Source organism: Ambystoma mexicanum, chromosome 10 (genome assembly GCF_040938575.1).
Source record: "Ambystoma mexicanum isolate Mex_15411 chromosome 10, UKY_AmexF1_1, whole genome shotgun sequence".
NCBI classification, from domain to species: Eukaryota; Metazoa; Chordata; class Amphibia; order Caudata; family Ambystomatidae; genus Ambystoma; species Ambystoma mexicanum.
The window spans coordinates 1,030,706,523-1,030,719,986 of NC_090932.1; the positions used below are offsets into that span (position 1 = coordinate 1,030,706,523).

Below are 13,464 nucleotides of genomic sequence, written 5' to 3' on the forward strand. Positions count from 1 at the left end.
GTATGCGGCAGGGAGCCCGAGCTTTTCATCAGAACTGTTGATCTCACTGGAGTCTCCAAATGTAAAGGTGCAGTCCCCCAAAGTAATCCAAGAAATAATCCAAAAGGAATCAAAAATTAAGTTTACCACATACAGGAAAGAACAGCTTTTATTTGCAAAACAGCTGGGAGAAAAACAGACAGCTCTGTGGAAATGCACTGAAAATGATCTCAACATGCCCCTTCCGGTTTACAGTATTTAAGGCGGAAAACCGTAAATTAACATCATCTCCAACTGCAACATTAATGCTAATCCTAACATGGTCATTGGCTGATCGTCATCAGGCCCCTAAAGAGCGCTATACATTGAGAAATATAATTTGAGGTCTCTTCCCTCGTGTCACTAAAAAGTACCACCCCTCGATGACAACATACTAGTCAACACAAAACACAACATTTTGGTTGGTTGGCATCCTTCAGCGTGCAAGTTGCTAACAAATGCTCCATGCTAATTGGACAGATATGTCTGAGACAGCTAGGACAGTAGCATCCCACCGAGATCGACCAATGACATTGTGAGTGAAAATTGGTGAGGTCAAAAACATTGTTGCATCCCCTGGAACATACAATCCACTTCTCCTGATTGGATCCCCTTGTCCCTCGCTGCCTGCACCTGCTTGCTTTGCACCTTCCGTACCGATACATGGTGCCAACTCTGGACACAACCTTCTAGATATCTTCTCTTAATGAATAGATGCATGAAAAAATATGTGTCAGCCCTGCACATAAAAATGAATTCCTGCTATTTACTTGTTCTACCATATGATATGATATGGCATTTATAACGCACCTATACACAAGTGTTTCAAGGCGCGACGAGGCAAGGGGGGGAACACAGGGAGGACAGACAACGATCCTACTAGGCCAGGTGTCATTCAGATCTCGCAAGTGCATGGGAAAGGGGAAAGGAGAAGTGCGCGGGGGGAGGGGAGAGGGGGAAGTGCAGTACATGGCAAAGCGGATTAAATAAGATAAATAAGACAAATAAGACAAATAAAACAGCCAGCTAGTGGCAAGTGCAGGAAGTGCAGACATAAGTGCTGGTAGGGGGACTGAAGGGATACAGAAAAACGGTCCCCAAGTGCAGGGGTTGCCAAGGAGGCAGTGCAGGTGGGCAATTGACGGGGCCTGGGCCAGAGATCAGAAAGGGTGGCCAGGTAACCGGTGCAGTTTTAGTCAGGAATTCAGCAGGGGAGGGGTGGGGAGAAAGCAGAAGCAAAGAGAAAGGTTTTGAGGTGTTTCCGGAACTGGAAATGGTTCTCCTCGAGTTTCAGGGAGGCAGGAAGGCTGTTCTAGAGAGAGGCCCCTGCCGAAGAGAGTGATCTGCCACTAAGTCGTTGCTTGGAGAAGCGACTGACCCTGAGGGAGTTGGAGGCAGATGAGCGAAGAGCTCGAGAAAGAAGATAACAGTTCTCTTCCCGGCCCAAATGCCCTTTTAGTCATTGGGGGCACTTTTGCTCCTTACCTAGTTTCATATTCTGGTAATGCTGCTGTCTGGGCCTTATCGTGCAGGGTACTGTGTCCTTCATGACAATTGTTTATTAATTTGCTTATCGTCTAGGAAGGCACTTGGTGTCTGGAGTGTAGCTTCATGCCCATGAGAAAGTACTCCCTTGCAACAACTAATTGGACACTATTTGACATCTCCGTCCATCCTGACCTTCAGTACTTGAGCTTTTCTGATCAGCAGCAGAAATTAAATTCAATTAAAATGAAGCCTGTTGCCTTTATTCTAGAGTGCCGACTTTTATTTATTTATTTATTGGGTATTTATAATGCGCCTACACACAATTGAGGCACAACAAGACAAGAGGGTGGGGGGAAAAGGGAGGACAAGACAAAAACGATCCTACCAGGCCTTGTGACATTCGGATTGTGCAAGTGCAGTAATGAGAAGTGCAGGGGGGAAGGGAGGGCCGGGGGCCAGGTGGACAGAGCCTGGTGAAGCAGAGAGTGCAGGGGACGGAAGGTACACAAGCTAAGTGTGCGATAAGGGGCTGGAAGGGCTACAAGGGTGCAGGCCCAACCAGGCTAGTGCAGGTTGAGGGGGGTCAGGGGAGACCAAGTGCAGGGGGAAGACTGGACTAAGGGCACCTAGTGCCCTGTAAGACTCTGAGGGAACCAGGCAGCCAGTCAAGGGCAGACAGGGAAATTAGCAGGGGAGGGGGAGAGGGAAGGAAGAAGAGAAACAGAAGGTCTTGAGCATCTTTCAGAACTTAATGAGATCTGGCTCAAGTCTGGGAGCGGCAGGGAGGTGATTCCAGAGGGAGGCACCTGCCGAAGAGAGAGATCTACCCCACTCTCTCTGCTTGGAAAAGCGTCTGATCTGCAGAGAGTTAGAGCTAGATGACCGAAGGGCTCTATCAGGGAGGTATTTAGGGAGAGAGAGAGTTGGATGGATGTAGCGGGGTCCCAGGACCCAGAAAGCCTTATGGATGATGCAGAGGGTCTTGAACTTGATACTCGCAGCAACCGGGAGCCAGTGGAGAGATTTTAGGGCTGGAGAGATGCGGTCCCTGGGCTTGAGGCCAAGGATAAGTCTTGCAGTCCTGTTCTGGATGTGTTGAAGGGGGCGAAGGGAGGAGCTAAGCAGATTGAGGAAGAGGCTGTTGCAGTAGTCCAGCCTGGAGAGAACGAGAGTTCTGGAGACATTGGGCCTCATCATGAGTTGGGCCTTAGCCCTTAAATGCCGCAGTAATGCTATTACAGCCGCATTTAAGGGTTGGCTCAATCATGAGTCGGGCGGTAAGTAGGAGTTTTACCTCCAGCTTTTGGCTGTGGGTAAAAATGGCCCCTTAACACCCGTTTTCTGCCGTTTTCTGCGCTATTACTGCCAGCGCAATTACTGCCAGCGGTAATAGCGCCCCCAAGCCCATCTGGTATGAGAATTTACCGCTGTACCGCTACTCGTGATCCAGCGCTAATAGCGCTGGACCGAGTAGCGGTAACACTATTTGCACTGGCAGTATCCTAGTGGTATTACCGCCAGGGTTACCGCCAGACTCCAGATGAGGCCCATTGGGTTTCTGGGTGAAGGAGGAGGAAAGGCAGAATGCCTCTGAGGAGGTGCAGCTGAAAGTGGGCCTTCCTGTCAAGGTCCGTGATGTGAAGCGAGAAGGAGAGAGAGGAGTCGAAGATGACGCCAAGGTTTTTGCCTCCAGGAGGGTGAGGGGAGGTGGAACCATGGAGGGCAGCCATAGTGTGGAAAGGAAAGGGGGAGCTGGGGTCCCAATGAGAAGGATCTCTGTCTTGCTGTCATTAAGATCGTTAGCAGAGCACCATGCCTGATTGCAGACAGGCAGTCACAAATCAGAGAGAAGGAGGTGGAGGAGGGAAGCTTGAAGGAGAGCTGCATGTCCTCCGCATAACACTGAAAGTTAGGAGAGAAAGTGGAGATCAAGTGAGCTAGAGGAGCCAGGTAGATATTGTACAGCCAAAGCGAGAGGATGTAGCCCTGAGGGGCTCTGCAGTTGGAGAGTGAGATGGTGGAAAGAAAAGGGCCCAGTTGAACCTGGGAATGTTGATGCAAGAGGAAGGAGGTCAACGAGTCCAGAGCCATGTCCGTAATGCCAAGGGTATCACGGAACCGATTTATCAGGGCGGCATGATTGACCGTATCAAAGGCAGAGGAAAGGTCATGAAGGATGAGACCGGAAGGAGACCTGGAATCGAGATTAGAGAGCAGGTCTTCACGGTTGTTCAGGAGAGCCGTTTCCGTGCCTCTGGCAGCTCTGAAGCCAGACTGGTGGTCGTGGAGTCAACCAACAGATTCAGTGTGGTGGGTAAGCTGGGAGATGGCCAGCTTCTCCAAGAGTTTTCCCAGGAAGGGGGTAACGGAGATAGGGCGTAGGTAGGTAAACTAACATAGCTACATATACCTAATAAAACAACCCCACATACATGGCCTTATGTCATAATGTAAGTGTGCTGAAAGAGAAAGAGAGCCCTGGAAATAAAATATCTTGCTACACGTGTTGCTCTCTGCAGCAGCCTGCCTCCAAACTCCCTGATGTGTGGCATAAGTATATGCATGCTAAATATACTCTGTAACTCTATACCTCCTAAATACAGCTTGTGACTCATTGCATTCTAAAAATGCACTGTGATGTCACCAAACCACGTGACCACAGCATCCCTACCCAGGCCTAATGCCTTGCTAGAATAGCTTTCTCAGCGTATATTTGCACCCCCCCCCCCCCCCACACTTTGGGACGTTGGATTTGCATCTTCACAATTGGACTACTTCATACTACTTCTCTGCTGCTTGTAGCACTCTGAAAAAGAGACAGCCCCTTCCATCTAATCTTTATACTACTCAGAAAGACACAAGGACAAGGCGATCATTAACCTCATCGCCGCATCAGCCACTACCAGTTCTTTGTGGAGAAGTGGGGGGGGCGGGAGGGGTGCACAATCTGCCCGGTAAACATGCAACCAAGAAATCCAATAAAACATCCTCAACACACTTCCCATCAAACAGTGTATCCTAGATGCCCCCCTTCCACACCTGTAACAAGTGAAACATATTCTATATGGTATTCACAGCTTCTTAAACCAGCAAGTGCTTCCCATGTCTACTAATGGACTGGATTGATCCTACTGCTAAACCAATCATCATGCAGAACATGCTTCCTTGCCACCACAAGCAATCAAAATCAACTAAGACCCCCATCGCTATTTTAACAAATTCCTGATGAGTTTATATGATGAAAACCTCACCTTTTGACCAGCCAACTTAAACGCCTCGGCTAACATCAGCACTTTTCTCAACAAACTTTACTATGCCCTAAGGTAGGCTAGCAACACACACACTCCACTGAGGATTCAAACTAATAGAGCAAATCACCTTGCTTCATGGTCCATACAAGAGTCCACTGACAACAAACACTGCGTATGCAGACAAGAAAAGCTCTTGAGAGAATTACAATGTTCAGAAGAACTCCTCACTCTGAAAGCTCTTAACTTTGCATATCGCACCCACATAACCAGAGCAAAGCGAATATTGGCTGGCAACCAAGTATCACAGATTTTTTCAGCGATGCATAGGCTGATACTATTAATTCTAAATCCAGAATAAAGTAACCAACGTAATTTTTTATAAGGGTAAATGTCATGATGAACTGTTTAAATTGGGAATGATTTGCAGTTAAATGTTTTATGCAAGAATATTTATGTTCTGTTTATATAACGAGTATTTGATTGCATTGTGTAAGGTTTAATTTTTTAACCAGCACACTGTTACCCAATAAACAAATAAAATAAATAACCTAAGCAAAGAAAAAAATCAAATTAACAACTATATCAGAAGCCTCCAAAAAAAGCAGACCACTCTTTAAGGCCTTCAAAACACGGTATCATTCCCCTTAACAGTACAGTCAACACATCACTCCACAAACAAATAAAGAGTAATCAATGACTTCTTCACAAATAAAATAGACAACATAAAATAATGCAATGAAGCATGGAGCACCACACACACATCACCCTTGAAGAACTGACCAGCATACGTGCAGCGCTTAGGACCACTAACTATGAAGATGACATCCACCGTGCCTCCATCAGCAAGATAATTCTGAAAAGGCACACGCTCCTTTTCTCCATATGAACAATGCCTCCCTCATTCAACATACCCAACAAGTCTTCCTCCGCTATAGAAGGCTTTGATCAACTCAGCTAATTTGGAAAACTACAGACCAATCATACACCTTCCCTTCATCAGAAAGATCATCTTAAAAGCACTCAACAAACAGTTTCATGAAATGATCGCCAATCACAATCTCCTAGTAAGTTATCAATCTGGATTTCAGTCAAGATGCAGCACCTAAACACCAACATTTATGTCATTGACTATGGTTTATTAATCAAGGATAAAGATGATCCCTGTCTACTGGCTTTACTTCACCTGTCCCCTGCCTTCAATACTATCAACCACAAAGAGCCTATAAACATACTTACCAGCCTTATGAAGTTCAGCAACACAGTTCCACGATGGGTCATCTCCTACCAAATGGTCAAGCGCCAAGTTGCCCAGATAGACCATAATAAATCCAAATGTACCCCGTTAATCTACAGAGTCCTGCAGTGGCCCATCCATGTGCCCAGTCATTTTCAAACTCTACTTGGGACGACTGACAGAACATCTTGCTAACCTTGACATCTATATCCACCAATATGACAAAGCTACCCATCTCTTTCTAAAGATCAATGCCATCAACAACACTTATCACTTTGCCCCTCAATCAATCATGCATGGATGCAAAGCACATACCTGAAGCTGTATCCCACAAAGACAGAATTGGACCTCCTCACTGGCTCTACCAAACATTTTCAAATCCAGAATTGGCTAATGGTATCAGAACTTGATGGCTCCTCTTGTCAGCTCACATTCAACACTGAATCGATCAGTTTCCTTATCAACGGCAATGTTTTTTCAAGTCCTACATCATGCGGAAAACCCAGAGCTGGTACTAGCTTTGTCCCCTTTGTAAAATCAATCCCACTGCCCCCGACTTCTGAACCAGTATCCCAGCTTTGATCCCTTCACACTGAGACAGGAGTGGTGCTCTCTTCGTCCGAGACTCGACCTCCTTATTGGCCCTTTGTAAGCTGTCCTGCCCAGCAGCTCTTCTTCTCATTAGTACTGAAGAAATACAACTACATAAACTGTCTAACCCTGCATCTCCAAACTGGCCTGCATGACATACAAGAAAATGACAAAGAACCATTCTATCTGGCTGAATAAAACACTGTCAGGAGGAACTACAGAGCACCAGAGGTTACAACATTGTACGACTATCACCAATGAGATGCAAGAAGGAAAGAAACAGGAAACAGTCCTTCTCTAGCAACACACGGGGGCATAGCAATGTGCACACACATCCTGCACTTCAGGAAGGAACTGAAGATTCTGCTCTGCAAGAGGCACCTTGTTGTCACCCTGCCAGCACCTCTTCCCTTTCACGCCCTCTCCCTATTTCTCCCTCACCCAATCTTCTCTCTCTGTATTCTCCATCCTTTTTATACTGTGATCCATTGTTTGCTAGATAGATCGTACTTGCATACGTTTAGAGGCATACAGGTTTCATAAAGGATATACGGTGTCATGTGTAATGTGCTTGTTTTGGAAACAAGGCAACAATGGGCAGGTACCAAGTCCATCCCTTAGAGGATGGAGTCATAAAGCGTGATATAAAAAAAAGATTTTTTTTTAAAATTCCTCTAGCGGTTTCTGGTTTTCTTTCATATGCACATATTGCCAGTTAGTTCTAAGTTAATGACATCATGAATGGGCACCCCTTTGTTCTCACATCATACCATGGGTATGTTATGTTTATTGTACTATATTATGGCCTCTGCTAATTTGACAGATATCCCCGAGGATGCTGGGGTCAGACTCACATTAGGTGCATTGAACTTCTCTGACCCACAATAGTGTAACTGTTAAACCACCTCTTTGGCAATATGGCAATCACCCCCACGTTGGGGGGCAGACATGGCCGGTAACTGCCCGCCATCCACCAGGGCCTCAGCAAGGGCTGTGGGCCATTACCGCCCAAGTCCCCCATTCCTCAAGGGGGTGATAGCCATTCGCACCCGAGGGTTCATCAAGCGTGCAAATGGTTTATTGGTTTTTCTTTGCAAGATGATCTCTGCGTATATTGCGCGAGCCCATTCTCCCGAAAAAAGAAAAAAAAAGATGGCCACCACCATAGGTAAAGGGACGTTTGCTTTTCAAAGAAGAGCCTGTTGAGCCCCATCTGTAACATCAAAACTGGGACATGCTCACAAATTGGCACACAAGTGGTGAAATGTTGTTATTGCACCAGCTCTTGTGTTTACCACAGATTTGACTACATGAATGCTAAAGCCTATTCCATGCTTTTTCTTTGGGGCTTTGACTGAAATAATAATGTATGAATATTGTGTCACCATATAGTTATGTTTTCTTCTGTAATGAGAGAAAGTAACAACAGAAGTCAGCATCTCCCCCAATATTTTTCCTTTCAGCTTTTCGATGCGTTCCCATGGCTGGTGGAGCGAATTCCAGGACCTTTGCAGCATTTTTTTAGGCACCATAATTTTATTAAGGAATTTGTGAAACGGGAGATTGGAAATCACAAAGAGAATGGAATTCCCGAGGAGCCTGAGGATTTCATTGACTACTACCTGGCTCAAATTGACAAAGCAAGTATCTATGTTCTTTGTGAAAAGTGCCCTCTTCTGTTCCACAGAGCAGTAAACATGAAGTGAAGAACAAAATGAGAAAAAATTGCATGTAACATTTTCTGTATGATTTACAATGCCCTTTTTGGGTGAAATCCAAATGATATCTAAAATGAATACAGATTGTCTTCCCTATAGAAGCCTAAGATCAGGCAGGGTCTCAACACTGATGGTTCTCTAACTACAGATAACCAATAAAATGGTGAACATGACGGTGGAGTAAGTGGCCTGGCAAAGGCTCCAAGTAGACCCAGGAGGACCGACAGTGCATACTGCATACTAAACACAAATCTGTATTTAGATGCCCTTCTGGCTGCTCCATTATCTGACTCATGGGACAGCACCTAGAAGGGATTTGATCTACAGAGCTGATTTGGCATATAATGTGCACTGTAGAAGTCTTTGCACTCAAGCATGAATCATTGTTTTGATAGATAAAAGTTAAACATGGGGACCAATAGTAACATTTCAAATCATGTGGCTGACATCCCAAAGATCAAAAAGTTAAGACAAACATACACACATTTCTGAATTCTGTTTAGGTAGAAAATAGCCCGTGTGCGAACCCTTTTATCTAGTCTACATACACATACTCATCTAGGTGCTGTACATATTGGATATGAACCCCGCAATCATATGGCCTGGTTATACGAATTACCCTAAGGGTACACGGCTCACAACTGTGAGACTTCAATTTGGTGTTTTTTAAAATTGTGACTTTTTACAGGGAAATAGTATTGCAAAAGAAATTTCTTGGATTCAACAGTCGGTCTACAAAAGGTCATACAATTAAAGGAGGTACCTCTCGTAATGGGTGAGAATGTATTCTCGTCATTCAGGATCGCTGTGAAATTCATCAAAGTTCAACAAGCCCCTTTATCATGAACAATCATCTAAAGCTAGAAGAAAGAGGATCCTCAGTCTTTCCTCATCCACTTAAATATGTAACATTTTGCCCAACAACATATGCACTTCGTAACTGTCTGCTCTGACGGCAATATCATCACTACCGTCTACCGCAAACCTACTGATGCCAAAAACCTCCTTCACTATACCAGCCTTCACCCCAAGGCAATGCTCAAAAGCCTACCATACAGTCAGATATTGATATTGAAAAGGATTATCTCAGATCCGGCTGGTTTGGATACAGAATTCTCGACACTGATAGAGAAATTTCAATCCAGGGAATACCCGGAAACAGTTCTCATGGAAGCCAAGCAGAGATCAAATACAATCACTAAGGACCAACTATTGACTCCAAAAGTCAAGAACAAGGAGACCCCCCTTCTCTACATATCGAAGTTTTTCCCATCAGAGCTTCCAGATAAGCAAAACCATTAAGAAACAATGGGGAATTCTGGATAACGACCCCTTGCTGCACAAACTATTTCCAAGGGCGCCCATGATGGCCTTCAAAAGAGGATGCAATCTGAGGGATAAGTTAGTGAGGGCAGAGAGACCGCCGGAAGAAAAACAGCTTCTCTTGAAGACAAAGAAGAAGGGCACATTTCTGTGCCGCAGTTGCACACATTGTAGTAGTGTGCAGGGGACAGGAGGATTCGAATTGTGAATCTTCTTTCTTTCTCTGTTTATGAATTTGGTTCTGTGCCAGGACCTTGGCTCCTCCCCTGCACCTTTGAATATTCCTAAATAGGATGCAGTGAGTGTTGGAAAGAATTCATATCCACAATCGGTATGCACCAATAAACCCAAGTTTCTTAAAAGGTTAGGTTAACATATTGTAAAGTTGATAGTGCCAAGAGTGGCCAATATTAAAGATATGTATAGAGAGAGAAAGAGTCAAAGAATACACCTAGATTACATGTCGAAGTGGATAGAGAGAGTGCGGTGGAAGAAAATGAGATCGAGGCGGCAGGGAGAGGGAGGCTCAGAAGAGGTCATGAAAAAGAGGATCTCTGTCATCTCCTTTCTCCTCTGTTGCATGACTGTTCTCTGAACTCTACCTTAACTGCTTCGGATTTTGGTTCTTACTTTTCTTTAAAAGTGGCTACTCTACGAGCTGCCATTGGTCCGTCCTCTTTTTCTTCTTCTTATTCCTCTTCTACATCTTCTTCTACCTCAATCATCTCATCGTATTTCCCTTTCTCTAATTCTGACACTTTTATTCTAGTTCATGCCCATCTCACAGCCTCTCCTTCTGATCCTATTCCTTCATTACTACTTATATCGAATGTTTATCCCTCGCTGGTTTCTTATCTTACTTCTCTTTTTAATATTTCTCTTCTTATTTCAACATTTCCTTCCTCCTTTAAGCACTCCTGAATTTTCCCTATCGTGAAGAAACATTCGTCAGAGCACTCTCTTACTGCGAACATTCACCCAATTTCTCTTCTTCCTTTCCTTTCTAAGCTGCTTGAACGTCTCGTCTATTCTCAGGTTTCCGTCTTTGTTAATGAGAACTTTATTCTACCTTGTTAGCAGTCAGGTTTTCGGCCTCTTAATTCTGCGTAAACCACTCTTCTTTCTGTTTGTGACTCACTCCTTTCTTTTTGCTATTCTAAACACTCTTCTGTTCTTATTCCATTGGATCTGTCCGCTGCTTTCGACACAGTGGGTCATACTTTACTTCTAACTTTTAACTTCTCTATGCTGTTTTGGTTTTTCTGGTTCTGTTCTATCTTGGTCTATCTTGGTTTCGTTCTTATCTATATAACCGCACGTATTCAGTAACGTGGGCTGGGACCTCTTCCAATATTTTACCTCTTCTTCATGGTGTTCCCCAAGCCTCTGTCCTTGGACCTTCCCCTTTTTCTCTCTACACATCTCCTCTAGAAGCTATTATCTCATCTTTCGGCATCAGCCATCACTTTTATGCAGATGATACCCAACTCTTTCTGTCCTTTTGTTCTTTCATGTCATCTATTCATGATAATCTTGCTGCTTCTCATTCAGCCATCAAAACTTTGATGTCTGACCATTTTCTCGTTTTGCATGCAGCCAAAACTGAGGTTCTTTTTTCCCTGCTAAATTATTCCTACTTCGTCTCCACCTCCTTTTGTTTCTTTCCCGCTTTCTATTCCTAGTTCTGCTCGTAATCTTTGTCTTTATCTTGATACTAATTTATCTTTCTCTTATCATATTTTGACTATATCACACTCTAGTCGTAATCACCTTTTCAATATTCGTAAAGCTTGTTCTTCACTTATGTTTAATGCCACAACATTTTTGATTTCTTCACTTATTTTCTCACGTCTATTGTAAGGAACTCATGGTGGCAACAGTAAAGACAGACCCAAGTGATCACAGTTCAGTGGTGTTTATTGAACTTTATAAGGGTGAGATAAACACATAATCTAAACCTAAATCTAAGATTGGAGCAAGCTACGATCATCAAATAATAATACAGCAGTCCTAGTGGCGTCTAGTCAAATAAAAAGGGCCTATACTAAAAAAAAAAAAATGATTGCCAATCCTTACTACTAAATCACAAAAAAAGAGTGTGGGATAATGTTCAACACAAAAGAAAGAAATGTTCACAAAATTATGTCAGGATGCTATGGCTGGGTCTCCCTTCCCCACGTTTGAAGCTCGTGACAAGGCGGGACTCTCAAGCACAGACCACTCCTTAACTTCGTCAGCACGAAGTTTACAGTTCCAGTTCAACAATATCAAAACCTTCAGAGGCTAAGTCTCTTTCCTGCCAAATTCTCTTGCCTTAGAAGGTCAGCTGAGTAACAAACAAACCCTTTGGTACTCCTGTATCTTGTTTGATTGCTCTTCACCCCTTGGATCTCCCTCCGCCGGGCACAGATTCCTCTTGCAACTTGGGCCTGCCTCTGTCGGGTTCACTAAAGCCTTTCAAATATTGCTTGTATTAATCAAAATTACTTTTTAAACAACTTCCACTGTGCAAAACCCTCGACCGGGTTCACTCTTGTCGGTCTTGCACCTTGGCAGATTGCCTTTCGTCCCTAGAATCTCCCTCTGTCAGGCTCGGATCGTCCTTGCAAAAATTGGCCTCCCTCCGTCGGGTTCACTACTGCCTTCTTTAACAAAGTTCATGTATTTTCAACACAGTTCATGTTTTACGCAATTTCATCAGAAAGCGTTGGTTCCCTTCTCCTAGCTTTCTTTCAGCATCCCTCTGTTGTGTCCACACTTGCCTCATTCCACAGTTCACAATCTTATTGGAAAGCAGGGTTCCCTTGCCCTAGCTTTCCTTTGGCAATGGGTCAGAGACTTTGCTGAACCCATTGGCTTCTCTGATCTCTGGAGTCAAGGATAGTACCAAAGTAGACAGCTTGCCTCCCGCCTGCGTTATCAATGCGGGAGGCCCCCCATGTACCATTGACATCTGCTGCTCCGCACGACAGCTGTAACTTCCAATCTTATAATTTCCCTTTCAGAGGCTTCACAGGTTTGAGTTAAAAAGGGCAAGGGCGGGGGGCGCTGTTGCGCAGCTGAGAAATGGCTGCCTGACTCTGAAGCTCTGCTTCGGGCCATATCCTGTATGAATTAATATCCTGAAAGGTGCCCCCTTCGATTGAGAAAACCAGATACAAAGCTGTCTGAAGGGTTGGTGCAGAGGCTGTTTTGCTTTGGTACTCAACCAATGTCCGAGGGCCGTGCAAACCGCAATGTTGAATCACTGGTGAAGACAGAAAACGCGATCCGCCTTTGCCATCCATGCAGTGAAGCACCCTGGAGAAGGAAAGAGCGAGGCTCCAGAGGCCGCATTGAGGGAGGGGCTGACAAAAGCACATTGACCGAAACAGTAAAGCGCCCTTCCCCGCGCAAGTTTCAAGGCAGCTGCGGACACAAGGGAGGCTATGGAAGCTCGGCTGAGTGAGCTGGTCCCTATCCGCTGGTGTCCCACACATCGTTACCCGCTGCACCCGGACCGCCTGTGCGACGGGGGCATCCTTTGCCCCCATGGGAGTCTGACATGTGGAGAGCGGACCACGCGGCTGTTGTCAAGAGAATCGAACAACGGATCCCGCAACACATGTGAGGGGGACCGAGTCCTGCTGAGAAGCCACATTACAGCACTGCTGAGGTTGCTCTTACCTTGCCGGACACGCGACACGCTAACTGCTGGGCTACAACTGGGGACAAGGATCGCAGCGGTTAGGCGGCCCACTTCAGATCTTAACACTGGATATACAGTGTTGCTGCATCCCGTCGGGACGAGACGTCGCCATATTCGGAAGCAGCTGAGACTGTAGAAGGTACGTGCGGAACC

The 13,464-nt window shown here is 45.0% G+C and overlaps 1 protein-coding gene across 2 annotated transcripts in view; it reads left to right on the top strand.

The window, feature by feature from the left end:
• LOC138491964 (cytochrome P450 2J4-like) overlaps positions 1 to 13,464 on the top strand; it is a 971,726-nt gene that overhangs the window by 444,089 nt on the left and 514,173 nt on the right. The window contains exon 5 of one of the 2 annotated variants that reach the window (XM_069618852.1): positions 8,046 to 8,222. The exons of the other annotated variant lie outside the window; for it this stretch is intronic. Within the exon in view, the coding sequence (XP_069474953.1) occupies positions 8,046 to 8,222 (177 nt within the window). The remainder of the gene's footprint in view (positions 1 to 8,045; positions 8,223 to 13,464) is intronic. 2 annotated transcript variants of the gene reach the window in all.